At 50.5% G+C, this 13,423-nt stretch overlaps 6 protein-coding genes across 6 annotated transcripts; 4 read left to right on the forward strand and 2 right to left on the reverse strand.

Annotated features, from left to right (window-relative positions):
- Positions 1-232: 232 nt before the first annotated feature.
- Positions 233-730, forward strand: HO173_002013 (uncharacterized protein; the record flags this gene model as incomplete). Its single annotated transcript, XM_037303949.1, has 2 exons — positions 233-347; positions 471-730. 2 exons carry the CDS (start codon positions 233-235, stop codon positions 728-730), a joined length of 375 nt encoding a protein of 124 aa, XP_037168744.1.
- An 824-nt stretch (positions 731-1,554) lies between these two features.
- On the reverse strand, positions 1,555-2,358 carry HO173_002014 (uncharacterized protein; the record flags this gene model as incomplete). The annotated part of the gene is made up of 2 exons (XM_037303950.1): positions 1,555-2,115; positions 2,176-2,358. 2 exons carry the CDS (start codon positions 2,356-2,358, stop codon positions 1,555-1,557), a joined length of 744 nt encoding a protein of 247 aa, XP_037168745.1.
- A 1,534-nt stretch (positions 2,359-3,892) lies between these two features.
- On the forward strand, positions 3,893-4,623 carry HO173_002015 (uncharacterized protein; the record flags this gene model as incomplete). The annotated part of the gene is made up of 3 exons (XM_037303951.1): positions 3,893-4,143; positions 4,205-4,291; positions 4,341-4,623. The coding sequence occupies 3 exons, from the start codon at positions 3,893-3,895 to the stop codon at positions 4,621-4,623; spliced, it is 621 nt and encodes a 206-aa protein (XP_037168746.1).
- Positions 4,624-8,204: 3,581 nt separating this feature from the next.
- Positions 8,205-9,578, reverse strand: HO173_002016 (uncharacterized protein; the record flags this gene model as incomplete). Its single annotated transcript, XM_037303952.1, has 3 exons — positions 8,205-8,507; positions 8,566-8,638; positions 9,484-9,578. The coding sequence occupies 3 exons, from the start codon at positions 9,576-9,578 to the stop codon at positions 8,205-8,207; spliced, it is 471 nt and encodes a 156-aa protein (XP_037168747.1).
- Positions 9,579-9,931: 353 nt separating this feature from the next.
- HO173_002017 (uncharacterized protein) lies at positions 9,932-11,646 on the forward strand (the record flags this gene model as incomplete). The annotated part of the gene is made up of 5 exons (XM_037303953.1): positions 9,932-10,367; positions 10,457-10,719; positions 10,770-10,822; positions 10,876-11,565; positions 11,616-11,646. The coding sequence occupies 5 exons, from the start codon at positions 9,932-9,934 to the stop codon at positions 11,644-11,646; spliced, it is 1,473 nt and encodes a 490-aa protein (XP_037168748.1).
- Positions 11,647-12,281: 635 nt separating this feature from the next.
- On the forward strand, positions 12,282-13,082 carry HO173_002018 (uncharacterized protein; the record flags this gene model as incomplete). Its single annotated transcript, XM_037303954.1, has 1 exon — positions 12,282-13,082. The coding sequence occupies one exon, from the start codon at positions 12,282-12,284 to the stop codon at positions 13,080-13,082; it is 801 nt and encodes a 266-aa protein (XP_037168749.1).
- Between the last annotated feature and the right edge of the window lie 341 nt (positions 13,083-13,423).

Consider the following 13,423-nt stretch of genomic DNA (forward strand, 5'->3'; position numbering starts at 1 on the left):
CTCCCGAATCCTGATGTGATCCCTGCAAGCCAGATCGCGTGGCAGATGATACGTCATTTTCACGCTAATTCTCCTCACGCGTCATGGTCACGATCTCTCCCTCTTCTTATCCACAACAACAACACACTCTCCCTCACCACTCAACATTTCGTGCGACTCGCCAGATTATCTACCATCAAGTTGACAAAACATCAGTACTTTACCATCATCTTCAACAGTACCAACCGCAACCATGACGGAGTGGACCAAGAAGAAGTACAATGAAGCCTACACCGAATACATGCCATGGATAGAAGATAAGGTCCTTGGCTACTGGGGCGAGAACAAGACTAGCTACACCGCCAAAGGTAGGATTACCTTCTCTTCATCTCTCTTCTCCTCTCCCTCCTCACCCCCTCTTTCCCTCCTCTTTCCCTCCTTCCCCTCTCCACCCACCCCGCTAACCCCGCTAACCCCTCTTCTCCCAACAGAGAAGCTCAACACCGACGTCACCGGTGACAAGAACGTCCAAGCCATCCAAGGCGGCATCGCCGAAGGTGTCGGCGGCCAATTCTCAAGCGGTGGTCTGCTAGGTGGGGTCGGAGACATGACGAGCAAAGAGGGGGTCAACCGCGCCGAGAGGGGGGACCCGGGATTGGACCCGAAGGAGTTGGAGAAGTTGAATGCGCAGAAGAAGCAGAAGGGGTGGACGGAGACGCTATCGATGGGGTATATGGGGGGGAGCAAGTAGGGCGGTGGTTGCGGGGCGATAGAGGTAGATGGACAGGTTGTTGTGGTAATTTGGATGAGATTGATCACTCTTGCTTACGAGCTTGTGCGCGTTGGGCTTTTAGGACGACTGGTCGTTGTGGTGGACTAATGTTGGAATGCTTGTACGTCTGTTTGATTTCAGGGTCATGAACAGGCATGCTCAGGATTATAGACATACTGTTGATGCTCTACCTGTTGAAGCATGAAGAGATATTCTGAGCGGCCATTTTCCTGTTGTTTCATTTGTGACTATTAGTTCTATCTGCGTCGTTTGGAATTGTCAAGGTTCTAGTCAGGATGTCCATACTCCCTTCCCAAAACCATATCCGGTACCGCAACATCGCGTCCAAAAGCTTTCGAAAGGTGACGAATTGCCAGTATGATACGCTCATGGCGATCCACATTTCAGACCAGATGTGGCAAATGGCCGCTCTAATATGGCAAATCCACGGCTATAGATCGTGATCACATGTCATCCAAAGCTCAGCAAAGATAGAATTTGACAAGCGTCCATGAGCTCTCCCTGCACAACTATGCCCATCTCGTTTCCAATCGAGCGGGAAGACCATCTGACAAGAGTCACACTCCTCCAAAGCGCCATTTCTCTGATTGAGGAAGGCCCAAGAGAGAACTTCACTTTCGAACCGTCATTTGCGCCACCAGGCTATGGCGAAAAAAAGTCCGACAGCTACCAATACGGCTACGAAAAGTTTCCGCAAAATCGACATCGGATCGTAAGAGCTGTCCGATCGGGGGGAGGGGCGGTGCGTAGGTAAGATCGCGCGGGTCTCATGCCTCCGCGCTTCACGCCTTTGGGCAAGGTATCGGTCCACTTCCGCTGCTGCACCCCTCGCGCGAGCGAGCCACGGCTTGCAGGGTCGAGGTGGCCGTCGGTGCTCGGACCAAGTATCTCGCGGGCTCTGAAATTCGGCGCGGTGGCACGGTCGGTCGGTTGATGGAGCCGTATTGGGCGAGGCTGTTTGCTTTCATGGACTCTAGAAGATCCCACCCGGGCGAATAGGTGGTGGATGGATGGAGGGGGCTTTGGGGCGCAACTGATGTTCCGCGTCCCAACGGGGCCTCTGAACCAATGTACTCGAGCAATTTTGCAAATGAGTCTGGCCTGAGTCTGAACCGTTCACCCGTCCTTTGCTCTCGGTAGTGGCGCTGCAGCAGCGCCCATTCGATCTGACGGGGGGACTCGGTGTTGACATAGCTCATTTTACGAAGTTCGATATCCTGGTCAAGAAAAAGCAGGATGCCGTTGTCAGGGTGGACAGGAGATGGGTGTATTGGAAGGTGAGAGGCACGGATACGCGGTATGGAAGAGTGTTCGTTAAGACTCTTGCCACCGAAAGAGGTGAGCTATCACAATTAGTATGCACTGAGAACATAGTGCTTCCAACTGAATCATTGGAGACTTACAATGAGCACAACAGCCTTTCTTTCGCGCTGGTCAGTGGAGAGAATCACGACAGGATGGTCAGAGCAGCCATCGGGGATTTCAGAACCCGAAAGCGAACAGGGCTCGTCATCTCGCCGTTTTGGTAAATAGGAGAGTTGGCCAGGGATAAAGACTTCTGCTTCAACGTTAATTGCAGTAGGCATTGGCAAGGCTTCGGGCTCTCGATAACAGTTGGCGCAGAGTTAAATGGGATTGAAGTAAAGAGCAGCATTTGTTATATAAGTAGATGAGATATTCGCTCGTTGAGAGTATGACTTGGCTATTTGAGAAACATGTTTTGGCATCCGAGCGCCCTGCCCCACCTGTGGCCGAGGCATCCTGCAGCAACCAATCATCGAGTGCACTCATGACGTCGCAGAGTGGCTCGTAAAAAGAAGCGCTCGCAGTACATCAGGGTTTGGAAGAAGACGTGGAGAAATCATCACCAAGACTTTCAATGAAGAAGCTTTACGCTATGTTTCCCAAGCGGCGCTTTGCACCTAGCTTTGTATTTTTGTCTTCTTGTCTACCTCAGTAGGGGTTTCGATACCTAATCACTCGACATTGATAGGTCTAATCTTGTAGCTGATTGGGGTGGATTGGTACTAGTACCTTGCATTTACTCTGTTTCGCACAGAGTACATGTTGGCAAATAAAAATGATACTGACTTAGAATCTCACGCTATCACACTTGCGTCGTCGATTAATCGGTCTGTGTTCCTCAAAACCGTGACAATATCCGGGCCAGTGATTTTGATTTTCTTTTCTTCCAACGTCTAGAACTTTTATATAGATCTTCATACTCTATCGATCTACCGAATACGTTTTTATGAATTGATATATGAATTTAGAGGTAGCTAGGTAAGATGGTTTCGCGATTAGCCAAATAGCCCAAGCTACTGAAACCTTATGAGGCCTTTTGTATCTTTGCGCCCGGGCCGTTTTCCGAGCCTCTTCTGTCACGCGCTTGACAGCACGCGCATTGGCGCAATCTTGCATCTCCATAATGTTGATAGAGTTGAGACCATATAAGGTACCTCTGATGGGCCAAGCCTTCTTCCAAGCCTCCGTGATGAGCAGCCAATCTGCCAGGCGGAGTTATGGCCATAGAAATGTGAAGGGTTTTGGACTGACCCACCAGTCCCAAGACACTGTGAGACGTGGTCCCAACCTCAAAAGAAGCATGTGTTCGATGTCATAATCATAGAAAGGTATGGTGTACAAGTCAGTTGCATCGGTCTTGCGCTTAAGGCCAAGACTCGTGACCTTCGCTTGCAAGGCAAGAATCTGCAGCCAGCCATTGGCTGCTAGGCTCCGAATCACTCCCACACGAAAAGAGGGGTTTCCTTGGTACCTGGGCCTGCTTTTCGTAGCGGTGGCGGCCTACCCTGCTAGCCAGGTAAGCCTTATCAATGAAATGAACACCAAAGATATATTCGTCAAGAAAGCGATGCTATCCCTTTCCTGGGAGGGCCACGCTAGTAGGAGGGGATTAGTGTAATTCCGGCCGTCTTGGCATCAAAACTGTAGTTAATCTAGGTCTAGAGAAGAAATCGAGCCCGCAAATACAAAACCCGAAACCGAAGTTCTGCCGCTTTTTTATAAAATGACAATTATGTATAGCTTCAAAATATCTTCATGTAACAACTACATATTCAATACACTACTTAATGGTTCAGGTACTGGGTCCATTCCGGCATGCTCTTCTGCATCTTATATACGGCAACTTATTGGGCATTCCAAACCGCCAGCATAATTGAATGCAACACGCCACAGAGTCTGGACATCGCAATCTGTGCCAACGGTGACATTACTACCGTTATAGTTACCGTGATCAATGTCGTGGCCGATTTTTATGTTCTCGCTTTGCCTATTGGAATAGTCGGACGACTTAATGTTAAACGTACCAAGAAACTTGGCCTTATAGCCGTCTTCCTGTGCGGTCTTATGTATCCACCCCTGCTCATACTACTAGACCATTGGGGTCTTTGGCTAACCTCCTTCGAATAGCGCAAGTCTTGCAAACGTCGCAAAACTTATTTATGCGACTTTGCATCTCAATGACCAAGATTCCGCTGCATTAACGACTGAATTCGCGTGAGTCACCCTTCCTGGCTGTTCCATCCAAGGGTACTGACACCACAAGTATCGTCGAGATGAACCTTGGCACCATCGCGGCCTCTATGCCAGCACTGCCGCAATTCTTTGCTAAAGCCCGGATTTTCCATGCCTCCACTTATAGCTTTTTGCATCGCTTACTCAACAGACGTGACCCGTCATCCCTCTCCTGGTTCGGTCAGTCATCGAAAAATCTGGCTTCGGGGTACCCAGAAAGGCAGCGTGGTCCTGCTGTTCGAGGTGAGAACCAGACTGAACTACAAAGCTTGCCCGATGTACGAGCATACAGTGATACACGAGGACCGACGTGAGTCATGATGACGTTGCCCTCGGCGGAGGACTTGCGCAGACAGAGAATTCGCGGGGGGTTTTGAACCTTACTGTCTGGTGTAAAAGAACAAGGTCTTGACCATTCGTGGCGATCCCTGAGAACGTTGTGTCAATGGACCTCGGGTTGGTTGACACCTTGAGCACTTAGAAACCCCAGGTGCTTTTCAATAAAGTTGCCTGAAGCAGATACCGTGGACCAAGTTCCATCTCTGAAATATTTCTCTATAATCACCTCACGAGCTTCTCGTGTCATTGTGCCACGTTCTTAATTGGAGTCCGCCGTATGGCGCCGTCTTTCTAGCGGACGAGGCTCGGGGTGTCGTTACACAAACACACTGGATACTCTTTGACCAATAGAACAGGATTAGCAAGATTAGCTAGCAGTCACGAGACTCCATCTGACGTGCCCACTACATCGTCATGCTTATCCATCGTTCGCTATTTTTTTCCCTACGGGCTTCGATGTTCTCAACTCCATAGCCATGCAGGGGCGGCAACAGCCAGTAAATTCCAGAGATATTCCCTAACTCATGCCTATCTCCCGCCACAATCTTCGTGCGAGAGTCAGCTTTGCGGCTTGAGCTTGGACTTGCAATAATATGAAGACGGCTCGCTACACAATTACTAGTGGCATTCGTCATGGAAAGGGGGGGAAGATCAATTTGAGATAGAAATAGAATCATGCTTGATACTTTTCGCATACGCTGCTCCGGCTGCTTCCATGCCGTGTCAAGGGTATCGGCGCTTTTTGATTCCTGGATACAGGTAGCCGGTATTATGAGGGCCATGCGTTTGGTGATGGGAGACACAGGAGCCGATATGAGGCAGTGGGCTGAAGGACTAAAAGGAGATGCTTGGGATTGGGGTGGGGAGTTGAGAGACTGTTGCTGCCGTGAAGGGGCAAGCGGGTTCTTCAAGGCTGAATTTCGAGATTTATGTGTCCGGAAAAATGGTGTAGATGTGATAAATCATGTTAGCTGGTGTCCATTCGGGAGCTTCAGAGGTAACTTGAATCGCACGTAGCCCGGAGTCATGTTCAGACGACTGGACGACAAAATTGTCCTCCACTGAGAGCCAGTTTCCAGAGGACATGTAAATCGATCTCGCTTCCGGAGACGCAGAAAGCTTCTCCAACGCCTCAGCATCGCACAAATCCCAATCATACCCTCCCGACTGCATCCACAACGCCTTCAGCTCCAGAACCGGGTTATGCGGCTGCCGCTGTCTGGTCAAACTCATTCTGATCTGCTCAACGATGCCCACATTTGCGGCATTGTGATCAGGCTCCACGACGGCCAGATTTGGACGGCTACCGTCAAAAGATGCAAACAATGGACCGCGTCCTTCGGACTTCCATTAAGGGCTGTCGATGACATTGATGAAGCCGCAAAGGTGCAGCTCGCGGCCGTGGCTCTCGGGTATCAACGCAACGGTGGGGAATTGGTCAACGAGGAAGCTGCGTTTCTGGCGGTGTTGGAGTTGCAGCTTCTGGTGCGCTATGCATGAATGTGGGGAGGGAAGAGGAGCGTAGATAGCGAAAGTAGCTTCGTAATCTGCAAGTTCCAACTCGCCTAGGAAAGTGGCTATGCCGATGAAATCGTCCTTAGTATTGGTGGTGGTGGAGTAGACCTACCACGAGAATCGCGGTAGCTTAGCACTGTCATCTCCTTTCCGTATGCCTTGAAAGGGACGACCTTGATGGTCGTGGGAAATTGTCGAGTGCCACTCCCGCTTTGGGCGTGGCCGTGTTTCATCTCGGTCATAGGTCCGTGCAACTTGTTGAGTGCCTGGCATTTTCTACCAGACACAAAAGTATGACCTTTGGGTTAGAGCCGGGAATTAAAACCACTTGCGCTTGAAACACGTAAAACATCTAGTCCAAAATACTATACTTGATCCTGTCTCGTGGTTCATTATGTTGTGACGTCCAGGTTTGACACCCTCAGTAAGGACGCCTCAACGATTGATAAGCCGAATTTTGACGCTATTATATCGCGCGCATTTGTGTTGCTGGTAAATTCGCATATAATGGAAAGGAGCAGCAGTGTTTTTGAAAGCTCGAAGAAAGTCGCCAGTAACAGATCGCGTTAAGCCAATCGTGAAACTCGTTGCGAAACGGAGAAGGAAAAGCAAGATCGATCAACCAATCCCAAGATACACTCAAAATCCGAACCAGGTCAAAGCGAAGCCAGCGTAGTATGTCATACAACATCGAAGATGAACAGGGGTAAGTAAGTTGCTTTTGTGCGGCATATTCTATTTTCTTAACCCGGAGGTATACTAGGATATCGCACCTTTCGCTCGCTAGGATCTGCAGCCACTTTTCGCCCACCGTTCTGGCATCATATGGAGCCTTGGTATTCGCGAAGAGCTCGTCCAGGAGTGTTCTATTACTTGAGAGAGCCCGTGGATAGGTTTCTTGGTCATGGTCCGAATGAGCGACAGCTGTGGCCCACAAGGGTGCATGGAGATTCAATCCGTGGCGTAGCAGTGTTCGAAGAAACGGCTCCCGTTCTGGCGAATTGGCCTAGCACGGATTTATCTTGTTATTCTTATAATACTGGGCGTACTGCGACCACATGTACTTCGCGCCTTCCAGCGATCCTTCGTGGTAATCAAACACGGGGCAGAAAGCCAAGTCGTCATCATCTGCAAATTGTAGGAGCATTCTAAGGTGTAAATCTTTCGCTTCGTAGTTCCTGCGCTGTCACACCTCGATGTGTGGAACCCCACTACTCTGAATGGTTTGCTATTGACCGATATAGCGAGTTCACATTCGGATCTGAAAGGCTACTTACATATTGGGCCATAAGATGGTGGGCTCAGATTCTCGGCCTTATTGAAGCAGCCAAGAGCACAAATCGGGCCTGTGCACCCCGCGGCGACCTACGTAGGAGTAGCTCCCATTTGACCCGGTAGTATGAAGCATGTTATAGTCTGACATGAAAGAGGGTGAATTCATATTGATCTACTGGGAACGGCGATAGTTGTCCATTGGTGAATGCGGTTTGTAGTCTTTGAATGACGCCGTTTCTACACATGTCCTCTGCTTGTAATAGAACTAGCGATAAAGAGCTCATCACAGGATATGTTCTTATGGACCTTGAGACTCGGCCGAAAGAATCTGGCGCCCGTAGCTTCAAAGCGTCTTTCAGGAAAGATGGTCTGATAGAAGAGATACTATCCTCATATACAGGGGAACTCCGACGATCCTAAGAATTGCCAGTGATTTTTGACTTAGCGTCAACAATGATATTGCACAAAATAGCTTGTTATCATACTTCACTCTTTTTGTGTTTGACTGTGAAAGAACTAGCTCCTTTGAATTCCACCAGAGGCGGATGTGATGCCGCTGGGGTACCACAGTCTTTCGAATGGTAGACTGTAGATTCCTTGTTTGACCCAAAACATCAACGTGGGACTTGATGTCCTGCTCCAATTCTGTGACCGGCAACTATGCTGTGCAAGCAGCAGAATCCTTTGTGAGACTGGCGCAAGTGGTTTGGACTTGATGTACACTCATGACTTTTAGTACTCTTCACCTACGTAAGCTTCTGGATACTTACTCAAGATTGTTTGAATTGATCATGGGAGCGGTCAGCAAATCCCACGTAGACTCTCTGAGCTGAATCTGGAATTTCCGAATCTGATCCTTCTCCGTCAAAAGTTTCATGGCCGCCAATCTCCTTTGCATGAGGCTTTGGTAGTTCAAGGAGATTGTGAACACGTCCACTAACTTTGCAAGCACTCCAAATCTGCTTTCGCAGACTTTCATTGCGCTGCTGATGCGCTGCGAATTGGGTAAAAGTGCACAAGAAGTCTGTTGATGAACGAAGGCCTGGACTTCTGCCATGTTTTGCTGTACCTGGTCGAGAGTCAGCAATCTCAAGTAATTCTCTTCGTGCATCGTGAAGGCTGCGTACGAACTTGCTGATATCGTAGGCAGTTGCTATGAGCTGAACCACTGCAGAAGCGCCAGATACGCCATCCCTAGCGCTATCGTGAAAGTACTCAGACTACAGTTGGTAGTCCTGTCTGTCTTTGGAAGGGAGATCGATGTTTGAGAGACCGTGGAGGGGATAACGCTGCGCTAAGGCATTTAATCTTGAAATTACCAGCAGAGCGGCTCTTTTGCCGGTACGAAATTCTGGACTCAACAACAAACAGATGAGCGATAGACAATTGCATTCTGATTCGGCAAACCAGTGTCGTGGGATCTACCCATGCAGCGGCATCCACTCATCATCGCAAACGAATCCGAACTTGCAGAAACACTGGCTCTTTCAGGAGAAGTGACCATAATTTGTACTGTGGGCATCTTCGAGGGCAGAAAGCACACAGCCTGCCAGGCCACGTTACCGAAAGCATAACGGATTACGCCAGCGCGAGAGCCTGGTACGTCATGGAACGGCAGACTTGATGCACATGATTTATGAAGGAGAGGGGAACTCAAGGCTGAAAGTAATTGACGATGCTCTCCCGACTAACGAAGAACGGAGTGGTACTGCGTATAAGGTCGAAAGAAACCAGAAATTTGATTTGCCTTTTCAAGACAACTCGTCCACCAATATGAGGATGCCGAGAGAAGGCAAGCGGAGATCCAAATCAGAACACTGAAGTCTAAGGTCATGTATCATCGGATCCATCCCGACGAGATGCTCATGGATTGATTTGGTCAGCCGAAGTGTGGTGCTGCCCAAATAAATCCTGCTCTGACAACAGGATGAACTGAGCCCAGCGCCAAATTACCCAGTCAGATCTATTCCCTGGCTGCACTTTCCTTTCAGCACCTCCTGGGATTCATTAGTTGCTGTAAAGTATTAGGTTCCAGCTCAGCTCACATGAAGGTCAGGCTGGAATCCCGCTCTGATTGAGAGGAATAAGCTACGAGAGAATGACGACTTTGGGTATCATGGGAGATTGAAGCAAGAGTCATGTATAGATGGTGAAAGCCCCAGTGATAATCATACAGTTCAGGCGCGGTCCCCAAAAAAGGGTGACAATCATCACAAGGTTTCCCTAGATATTGTCATATGTGTTACCTGCAAGGAAACGTTTTCTATGCACTTATACCTTTTGACTCAAATATCCTATGACATGTAGAGCGCAATCTGTCTTGGTCGACATCCCAAAAATATGCGCAAATGAAAGGTCACATGTGAGATGATAGGGCTGCTAGCGCCGATCTGGGGACAGACTTGGCGCCCAGTCTCGTACCAATTGGTGCCCGCCTTTTACTTCTCTCGACGCTTTGACTTTCGAAGCAAATCACTTCGGCTCGACATCCAGATGGGAGACAGCGGGGGAGGCACCGAGGTCACATACGATTCGCTGGAGCATGTCCTGAGGAATGACACCAAGGTCAAAGTCGCCGGCATCGACATCGATGGCGTCCTCCGCGGCAAGCTCATGTCCAAGAAGAAGTTCCTGGGGATCGCAAAAGATGGCTTCGGCTTCTGCTCCGTCATTTTCGGCTGGGACATGCACGATCAGACATACTTCAAGGAATTGAAGATCAGCAATGCCGAAAATGGGTACCACGACATCATTGCCGTGCCGGACTTGAGCAGCTTCAGGAGAATACCTTGGGAGGATGATGTGCCCTTCTTCCTCGTCAGCTTCCTCGATCCGGACCATCGAGGTCCAATCAGTGCCTGTCCGAGAGGTCTGCTCAAGACCGCGGTCGAGAAGTTGGAAAAGCAAGGCCTGGGGGCGATGGCTGGAGGTGAGAGATCTGGACCCACTACGGAGATCATTGTGCACGGGAAGTCCTGACTTTGTGCTGCCGGACTCCGCTGACCTGGCACCCGATAGCTGAGTACGAGTTCTTCCAGTTCAGAGCGCCTGTCAACAACGCGATAGATCCCAAAGAACGCAACTCGTCATCTACCGCAAAGTTCCTTCAGGAGAACTCGCACAACGCGCTTCCACCTCTCACAGAAGGCATGTTTGGCTACAGCCTGACGAGGCCAGTCCATAATCAAGAGTACTACTATGGCATCTACGACGCTTGCGAGAAATTCGGGTGCGGGATTGAAGGCTGGCATACTGAAAGTGGTCCTGGGGTCTTTGAAGCAGTATGGAAGCCTTCTATTCACCATAGACCCCGAGCTCATGATTATTCCAGGCCCTCGAATTTGGGGAGGTCAAGCAGATGGCGGATAAAGCTGGGCTGTTCAAGTCGGTGATGCCCCGAGGCCCTCCACATTCCCGCACTGCTGAGAACCATTCAGATACGTCGTCAAATCCTTGGGCAGTAAATTTGGTATCACCCCCTGCTTCATGGCCAAACCCCGAGAAGGCCTTCCTGGCAATTCTGGCCATATGCACCTGTCGATCGTTGACAATTCAGGCAAGAACATGTTCTATCGCGGGTCGAAGGATCCCCACCCTCCATATCAGGACCTTGAATACCTCTCTGATATGGGACGTCACTTCCTAGCTGGTCTATTAGATGGATTACCAGATGTCATGCCTATTGTTGCGCCTACCATCAACTCTTACAAGCGACTCGTCGAGAACTTCTGGGCCCCTGTGACCGTATCGTGGGGACTGGAGCATCGAGCTGCTTCAATACGACTGATAGCGCCACCGACCGCAAGTGCAAAGGCTACGAGGTTCGAAGTACGTGTTGCCGGCGCGGACGCCAATCCCTTCCTCGTGCTGGCAGCCATTCTCGCCCTCGGTTGGCGCGGCGTGGAGAAGAAGCTGGAGATCAAAGTGCCGCCTCTGGGCAAGGGGCAGAATGTTGGAGGTGCATCAGATCAAGGGGTGCGCCTTGCAAAAGGATTGAAGGAGGCTACGGTGCAGATGATGAGGCGGGAGAGTGTGGCCAGGGAAGTCTTTGGGGATGAGTTTGTGGAGCACTTTGGAGGCACGAGAGAACATGAGATCAGGCTATGGGACGAAGCCGTCACTGATTGGTGAGTGTAGCATGCAAGAGGCTTGCACAAGTGCTGACACAACAACGCAGGGAATTCAAAAGATACATTGAGACGGTTTGAAGACGAGGTGTTAAGCCTGAGTCGTTTTGATCACGTCCTTGAGTCTCTATTTCGCTTCTGATTTTCTTGGGAGTCGTGGAATCCATGTTTGGGTAGTTCAAGGCTCCGATGATACCCTGACAGGCGTCCAGGCGACCAATTGATAAGTAGGTACTTTGTGCGAAAAAGATCGAACGGTGCGCGACATGAAGCTTGATGCAAGGTCCACTTAATGATCAGATGTGCTTTTGTGCTTGGTTTTCAATTGAGCTCTCTGCAGCAGTCGGATCAATGATGTCGGAGACATAAATCGTACATTCCGCCGCCAACCGATTCGTCATCATTACCCAAGACCTTAGTCAGAAAAAAAAAAGACAAAATACCGCCTTTCGGAAGTGGACTATGCCTTTTTATTTTTACCCCTCCATTCAAACTCCGGTTCTTTTGGTGGGGTATTGACTTTCCTCCAACAACAACAATTCCATTCCGACTTAAAATCTCTCACTCCTACAACTACTCTTCCTAACCTCTCAAACATCAACTTTGCAACCTCCCATTTCCCTCTCTCTCTCTCTCCCTCGCTCCCAAGGATTCAAACTCCAGCCTTAAACCTCACGACCTCATCAAAGCAAGTCAACTGATTGACAACCGCCATCATGCCCATCGAACCCCCCAAATCCGACTCCCTCAAGGAGCTCTTCAGCCTCAAAGGCAAAGTCGTCGTCGTCACCGGCGCCTCGGGCCCCACCGGCATCGGCACCGAAGCCGCGCGCGGGTGCGCCGAAATGGGCGCCGACGTCGCCATCACCTACTCCTCCCGGGCCGAAGGCGGGATCAAGAACGCCAAGGAGCTCGAGGAGAAGTACGGCGCCAAGGCCAAAGCCTACAAGTGCGACGTGGGCTCCTACGCCGACGTGGAGAAGCTGATCAGCAGCGTCATCGCCGACTTCGGGCGCATCGACGTCTTCATCGCCAACGCGGGCCGGACGGCCGACGCCGGCATCCTGGACTCGAGCGTCGAGGCGTGGAACGAGGTCATCACGACGGACCTGACGGGCACCTTCAACTGCGCCCGCGCCGTCGGCCTGCACTTCCGCGAGCGCAAGACGGGCTCCCTCGTCATCACCGCCAGCATGTCCGGCCACATCGCCAACTACCCGCAGGAGCAGACGTCCTACAACGTCGCCAAGGCCGGCTGCATCCACCTGACCAAGTCCCTGGCGAACGAGTGGCGCGACTTCGCCCGCGTCAACTGCATCTCCCCCGGCTACATCGACACGGGCCTCTCCGACTTTGTCGACCAGAAGGTCCAGCAGATGTGGCATGACATGATCCCGCTCGGCCGCGACGCCAAGGCCAAGGAGCTCAAGGGCGCCTATGTTTACTTGGCGAGCGACGCCAGTTCGTACACGACGGGGGCTGATATCGTCATTGATGGCGGGTACACTACGAGGTAGACGGTGGCGGTGCTGCTGCTGCTGATGCTCATTGCTTGGCATGACTTGATCTGCATCCGGACTGGATGGTGGGTTGAGGAGGATCAAGATGGCAAATTGCACGTGGACAGATAGAAAATGAAAATCCGATCTACGCCCATTGTCCTCTCCCCATGCTGTGCAACTGCTACTCCTCCCCGTATACAAGGGTCACCTCTAGCTTGCGGATCCTCAAGTCAAAGAGCCAGAAACCTTGCTCTCGTGGTCCAAAAGTATATGCACAGCCCGTCATGCATGGTAATCATCGTAATTTCCCAATCATTACCAACGCGACACATCAGTTGATGATTCCATTGAAAGGG

The sequence above is a fragment of the Letharia columbiana genome, assembly GCF_014066305.1.
Source record: "Letharia columbiana isolate WasteWater2 chromosome Unknown Sc0000004_s0, whole genome shotgun sequence".
Lineage (NCBI taxonomy): Eukaryota > Fungi > Ascomycota > Lecanoromycetes > Lecanorales > Parmeliaceae > Letharia > Letharia columbiana.